Source organism: Mandrillus leucophaeus, unplaced genomic scaffold (assembly GCF_000951045.1).
Source record: "Mandrillus leucophaeus isolate KB7577 unplaced genomic scaffold, Mleu.le_1.0 Scaffold11, whole genome shotgun sequence".
Lineage (NCBI taxonomy): Eukaryota > Metazoa > Chordata > Mammalia > Primates > Cercopithecidae > Mandrillus > Mandrillus leucophaeus.
This window is the reverse complement of record NW_012099209.1, coordinates 1,772,631-1,779,821: the sequence shown is the minus strand read 5'-3', so window position 1 is coordinate 1,779,821 and position 7,191 is coordinate 1,772,631. Positions and strand designations below refer to the sequence as shown.

The following is a 7,191-nucleotide window of genomic DNA, read 5'->3' as shown; positions in this document are numbered from 1 at the left end:
CCAAAAAAAAAAAAAAAGAAGATTCCTGAACCCAGGGCGGGGCGCGGTGGCTCACTCCTGTACTTTGGGAGACCGAGGGGGGCGGATCGCCTGAACCCAGGAGTTTGAGACCAGCCTGGGCAACATAGTGAGATTCCATCTCTATATTTTAAATAATTCCAGGACCCAAAAACCTACGATGTGCCCCCAGACATCCCTGGCATTTGGAAAGGTTCTGGAAGTCGAAAATCAGACAGATTTGTAGTCTTTTCTTTTTTTCTTTTTTTTGAGAGACAGGATCTCGTTTTTTCACCCAGGCTAGAGTGCAATGGTGTGATCTTGGCTCGCTACAATGTCGACCTCCCCAGTTCAAGCGATCCTCCCACCTCAGCCTCCTGAGTAGCTGGGACTACAGGCACCGGCCAGCATGCCTGGCTAATTTTTGTCATTTTTCTAGATATGGGGTTTTGACATATTGCCCAGGCTGGTCTTAACTGTGGGCCTCAAGTGACCCGCCTGCCTCAGATCCCCAAAGTGCTGAATTATAGACGTGAGCCACTGCATCTGGCCTCAGATTTGTAGATTTTTAGGTTTGGGGTTGGCTAGGATTCAAACCCTGCCCTATGCTGCCTCTGTATCTCTAGAATATTCTAGCCTGGAGCCCGCGTTGGGAGCTCTGGGGTTGGGGAAGTCCAGGTGTGTGAGCTGGGCTATGGTTTCAGGAAGCCCCTCCTTTCTCCTTAATCCCTGTTTCTTCCCGAGGAGGAAGCCGAGATGTATACATGGCCTGGCTGTGCCTCAGTTTCCTCACCCGTAAAATGTAAGAAATAGCTCCTGGGTCCTCTAGATGGGAGAGGTCTGGGGAGTGAACCCTCAGAGCAAATGCATGATTAAAACCGTATGGAAGGCAATTACCGGAAATGTCATAGTGTCAAATGTGGCACTACTGTTCTCAGTGGTACCAGGTGCACACACTCTCTTACTGTGATAAATCCTCGGACTTTGATTCAGAGTCTATGCTCAGCCTATTGGGCCCCTGGGTTCTCCAAGTCATGGGCCCCAGGAAGGGAGTTGTTGGCCGGGAAGGAGCCGGAACAGAGCCGGAATCAAAAGTCCCGTGCTGCCTGGGCGGGGCGCCTCACCCCTGTAATCCCAGCATTTTGGAAGGCTGAGGTGGGCAGATCATGCTGGTAATCCCAGCACCTGCCAAGGCCAAAGTGGGTGGGTCACCTGAGGTCAGGAGTTTGAGACCAGCCTGGCCAACATGACGAAACCCTTTCTCTACTAAAACATACAAGAATTAGCCAGGCATACTGGCGGGCACCTGTAATCCTAGCTACTGGGGAGGCTGAGGCAGGAGAATCACTTGAACCTGGGAGGTAGAGGTTGCAGTGAGCAGAGATCATGCCACTACACTCCAGTCTGGGAGAAGAGTGAGACTCCGTCTCATAAAAAACAAAAAGACAAAAAAACTAGCCAGGTGTGGTGGCAGGCGCCTGTAATCCCAGCTGCTCAGGAGGCTGAGGCAGGAGAATCGCTTGAACCTGGGAGGCGGAGGTTGCAGTGAGCAGAGAGAGCACCACTACACTCCAGCCTGCGCGACAGAGCGAGACTCCATCTCCAAAAAAAAAAAAAAAAAAAAGTACCATCCTGTGACAGGGTCTGCGCCCATCCCCTCCTCCACCAGGTGCTGGCTCTCCATAATTGAGGGTGCTGGAAGGATGCGAGCTCTAGCCCCGCCCCACCCACCTAGGAAACTGAACGCTCCCACCCTTTTCCCATGTGTAAGACATGCAGACACCTGAGCCCCCAGTCCTTTTAAACCGGGTGATTCTGGGGTTCACTGGATGCAATAGAGTGAATTCTGGTGGTGAAGGGCCTGGGTTCAAATACAGACTAGAATGACCCTATGATCCCGCCATTGCCCTCTTAGGTATCTACCCAAAGGAACTGAAAACAGGTGTTCAAACAAATGCTTGCATAGGCAAGTTCATAGCATGATTCACAATGCTCTTTTCAGCTGTTTGGGTGGAGCTAACCCACCCAAATGTCCAGTGGATGAATGGATAAACAATATGTGGTCCATCAGTGGAGTCTTGAGTCTTTTTTTTTTTTTTTTTTTTTTGAGACGGAGTCTCACTCTGTCACCCAGGCTGGAGTGCAGTGGCAGGATCTTGGCTCACTGCAACCTCTACCTCCCAGGTTCAAGTGATTCTCCTGCCTCAGTTTCCCGAATAGCTGGGATTACAGACACCTGACACCATGCCCAGCTACTTTTTGTATTTTTAGTAGAGACGGGGGTTTCACCATGTTGCCCGGGCTGGTCTTGAACCCCTGACCTCAAGTAATCCACCTGCCTTGGCCTCCCAAAGTGCTGGGGTTACAGGTGTGAGCCACTGTGCCCTGCCTGGAGTTTTATTCAGCCATCAGAAATACTAAAGTCCTGGCCAGGCGCGGTAGCTCATGCCTGTAATCCCAGCACTTTGGGAGGCTGAGACAGGCAGATCACTTGAGGTCAGGAGTTCGAGACCAGCTTGGCCAACATGGCAAAATCCCGTCTCTACTAAAAATACAAAAATTAGCTGGGCATAGTGGTGCATGCTTGTAATGCCAGCTACTCGGGGAGCTGAAGCAGGAGAACTGCTCAAATCCAGGAGATGGAGGTTGCAGTGAGCCGAGATCATGCCACTGCACTCCAGCCTGGGTGACAGAGTGAGAGACTGAAGTCCTGTTAAGATATTGAAGTCCTGATCCATGCTACAACAGGGATGAAACTCAAAAACACGATGCTGAGTGAAAGAAGCCAGACACAAAAGGCCATGTGTTGTATGATTCCATTTATATGAAATGCCCAGAACAGGCAAATCCACAGAGACAGGAAGCGGATGAGTGGTTGCCAGGGGCTGTGGGAGGGGAAATGGGGCATGACTGCTGAAGGGGACGGGGTTTCCTTTCCGAGGGGATGAAGATGTGCTGAAATTAGATAAAGGGTGTGGCTGTACAGTATTATGAATATACTGAAACTCACTGAATTGTTCACCTTATAGTGGTTCATTTTTTGTTTTGTGAATTTCAGCTCAAAAGAAAATCCAGTTAGGTCACTTACCGGCTGGGGGTGGCCTCTGACACGTGACCCAGTTGATGGCGCAGTGCCAACGGATCACTCTGTGTCACAGCTGAGGTTTTAAGGCCACCCGGGTGGAAGAGACCAGGGCATGTAAACTGAATAATGGAATCACGCCTGCCCGGGGTTGGCAGGTTTAACGGGTTCCATGCCCTCTCTTTTGGAATTTACTCTTCTAAGACAGGTTATGTCACACCTGCTCTGGAAGGTCGGGCAGTTAGGAGACCACACCTGGGAAAAATGCCTTCTGCGCTTTATTGTTTGCTTGTGTTTTTTGTGTTGTTTTTGTTTGTTTGAGACGCAGTCTTGCTCTGTCACCCAGGCTGGAGTGCAGTGGCGCCATCTCGTCTCACTGCAACCTCCACCTGCCGGATTCAAGCAATTCTCCTGCCTCAGCCTCCCCAGTAGCTGAGATTACAGGCACCTGCCACCACGCCCAGCTAACTTTTGTATTCTTAGTAGAGATGGGGTTTCACCATGTTGGCCAGGCTGGTCTCGAACTCCTGGCCTCAAGTGATCCACCTGCCTGGGCCTCCCAAAGTGCTGGGATTACAGGCGTGAGCCAACACACCCAGCCCTGTTTGTTTGGTGTTTTTTTTTTTTTTTTGAGATGGAGTCTCACTCTGTCTCCCAGGCTGGAGTGCAGTGGCGTGTTCTCAGCTCACTGCAACCTCCTCCTCCTCCTGGGCTCCAGCGATTCTCCTGCCTCAACCTCCCGAATAGCTGGGATTACAGGCGCCCACCACCACGCCTGGCTTATTTTTGTATTTTTAGTAGAGATGGGGTTTTACCATGTTGGCCAGGCTGGTCTTGAATTCCTGACCTCAAGTGATCTGCCTGCCTTGGCCTCCCAGAGTGCTGGACTTACAGGCATGAGTCACCATCCCAGATGACTTCTTCATTTTCAAAGGTGCCCAGCCTCATGTGTGTCCCAAGGAAGGCCAATTAAAACTACTTGGAGGTGCCATGTACCTGCCACTTATGAGACAGGAAAGAACCCACACCCAGATAAGGTTACATTATGAGGAGGCGATGGCAAACAGATTTTGATTTTGTCACCTCTATAAAGCTGCAGCTCTCTCCAACACCCAGGGCCCCGCTGCGCAGGTGTGGTCTCTGAATTTACAGCCTAGATGCTAAGACCTGCAAGGGAGAAGACATGAAGGGCTTAGAAGTCCCTGGGCTGTTTGTAGCCAGACAGGGCAGGTGCTGCAGCCACCTCTGCCCCCATTTGATGCCCCAACTCCTATAATCATCATTCCTTCCTACAGTTGACTTTTTTTTTGTTGTTTTTATTTTGTTTTGTTTTGATACAGGGTCTCACTCTGTCGCCCAGACTGGAGCGCAGTGGTGCAATCTGGGTTCATCACTACCTCTGCTTCCCAGGCTCAAGCAATTCTCCTGCCTCAGCCTCCTAGGTAGCTGGGACTACAGGTACACACCACTATCACCTGGCCAATTTTTGTATTTTTAGGGGAGACGGGGTTTCACCATGTTGGCCAGGCTGGTCTTGAACTCCTGACCTCAAATGGTCCACCTGCCTCGGCCTCCCAAAGTGCTGGGATTATAGGCATGAGCCACCCTACCCAGCCTATTTTGTTTTAAGAGACAGTGTCTCACTCTGTGGCTGCCTAGGTTGGAGAGCACCAGTGTGATCTTAGCTCACTGTAGCCTCAATCTCCTGGGCTCAATTGATCCTCCTGCCTCAGCCTCCCGAGTAGCTCGGACCATAGGCGTGTGCCACCATGCTTGGTCAATTTTCCTATTTTTGTAGAAACAGGGGGGTCTTGCTATTTTCCCAGGCTGGTCTTGAACTCCTGGTCTCAAGTGATCCTCCTGCCTCAGCCTCCCAAAGCATTGGGATTACAGGTGTGAGCCACGGTGCCCAACTCTCAGCCAATGTTAATTATGCACTTGCTTTGCGCCCGGAATGCACCCTGAACCTCTCCCAACTACAGGATTCCTCCCACCTTACAGACAAGGAAACCAAGGCACAGCCAGAGGCACTCTCTCTTTCGAGGACAGGGTGGGAGGATCAGAGAAAGCGCACAGCAGGTCTCAGGCCAAATCCCGCCTCCTCCTTCCTTCCTTTTGAGCTTCGTCCAGTCTGGGCTTGCTCTCTGCGGTCTATACAGCCTCACGGTCAGGAACATGGGACCTGGTTCCCTGAATGTCCATCAGGACCTAAGACTGTCCACTGGGCTCAGACCTGCTCCCCACTGCAGTCTCTGTTACTGCTTCCGTCCTGCCCTCCCCAGCGGGCCACTCTTGCACACCTGCACCAATGCCGACCCTCCTCCTAGGGCTCCCAAGGCTGCCTGGTACTACTAGGGGTTTTGCCCTATAGTTGGCACTCTTCTAAGTGTTTGACCTCCCACAGATACCCAGTGAGGTGAGTTGCAGATGCGCTAACTGAGGCTCAAGTCCCATGCCCAAAATCACACAGCCAGTGGCAGCCAAGCAGGTTCTTCACTCAGGCTTCCTATCTCCACTTCCTGGCTTCCAAGAACTTTGTCCTGCTCACAGCTCTCTCCCCGCTACATGGTATACAGTAGATACTCAATTAATGTTTGTAGGTTGACTAATTGCTTCCTCACTGAACTAACAACCTTCCATCACTTTGCTTGGGATGCCCATTCCTAGCTTGCAAACTCCTACTCATACCTCAAAACCCCATTTATAATGCCCCCTCCTTAGAAAGTTTTCCTGACTGCTTGGGAAGACTCCTGGCACCCCTTTCTGGGCTTCTCTAGTCCTCCTCCCTCCCTCTAGCCCACCTCTGAGCCCATGGGGCTGCGGTGTCTGGTTCCTTCTCTCCCAGAATGGCCCTGTACAGGTTGAACGCAGTGCAGGGAGGGAGGTGCATTAGTTCTCTCACATTCATCCGCCTTCTCTTCCTCCCCTCTCTGGCAATGCAAAGGATATTTCCTGGAGCAGGAAAAGGTTTCCTTTTTTATTTTATTAGAAAATAAAGTGTTTATTCAAAGAACATTAAAAGGCCAGGACCTGTGTGGGGTTGGCATGAGGGGGAGGAGCGAATCTCGGGCTCAGCCGGCTGGGCATGGGGCTCCTCTCCGTGGAGTCTGGGCCTCAGGGAGACTGGGGCGGGAGGCCCCAGGGTCCAGCAGGAGGGTAGGGAGCGGTCAGCCAGCACCAGGGCGCAGTGTAGAGCTGGGGCGGCAGCATTTACGGGTTCAGCAGCTCACTAGGTACATCCCTGTGGGGGTGCAGCTGTGAGGGGGAGTGGTGGGGAGAAGGGGTACAGGAGGGGTTCCCCGGCTCTGACTCGGGGATGCTTCAATCATCCTTGTCCTCTTCAAAACACCCCTGTATCTCACAGTCCTTGCTGCCACTGGGCCCCAGGAGCCCCTTGTTGGGGGCAGGAGAACAGGGTGGGGCTGGAGGAGGGGATGGCAGGGGGGACTTCGGGCTCCCTGGTTTGGGTCCTTTCAAGGATGTCCTCCAGGGGCCAGCCCCAGACACATGGGGCCCTGACTCCTTGCCCACCTGTGCCCCCCATCTGGGGTCTCCTGGCCCCAACACCCACCTATCCTTCCCAAGGATCCCCACGCCCCAATCCCTCCCCACATCCCAGGGCTTGCCCCCAGCAAGGTCCCGGCTCCTGAGGTCACCCAGAGCAGGGCTGGGGAGTACCTGTGGCAAACCTCCTCTTCACCAGTGACATGCGGTAACCGCTGCCCACCAGTTCCAAGTCCACGCCCGACAGAGTGGCCCCCTCGCTGGTGAACTGTGCGGCCACGGGGCTAGGTGTGCTGGGCCCTGAGAGCGGCTCCCAGCTGGCAGAGAGGCGGCCAGAGCCTGGGGAGACCTGCAGTCAGCTGTGCCCTGGCACCAGCCGCATCCCAGCTGTGAAACAGGCTCCTCTTTGGCCCACACCTGAAGCCCTTTGTTCTGTGGCCTTCATGTGCCCCATCAGACCTCCCTTCAATCCCCTGCATCCGTCTCTCCTGGCATCCCTGGGCTTTGTGTGGCTGGCAAGGGAGTCCTGCCTCAGGGCCTTTGCACCTGCTGTGTCTGGCCATCTGGCCCTGGGACGCCCTCTCCTCCAGCTTTTTTTTTTTTTTTTT

The 7,191-nt window shown here is 53.0% G+C and overlaps 1 protein-coding gene across 1 annotated transcript in view; it reads right to left on the bottom strand.

Annotated features, from left to right (window-relative positions):
- Positions 1 to 6,036: 6,036 nt before the first annotated feature.
- Positions 6,037 to 7,191, bottom strand: part of FCHO1 (FCH domain only 1) — a 42,366-nt gene continuing 41,211 nt past the window's right edge. The window contains exons 25-26 of the mRNA XM_011991196.1: positions 6,758 to 6,932; positions 6,037 to 6,320 (exon numbers count right to left, since the gene is read on the bottom strand). Of these exons, the coding sequence (XP_011846586.1) occupies positions 6,298 to 6,320; positions 6,758 to 6,932 (198 nt within the window). The 3' untranslated portion in view covers positions 6,037 to 6,297. The remainder of the gene's footprint in view (positions 6,321 to 6,757; positions 6,933 to 7,191) is intronic.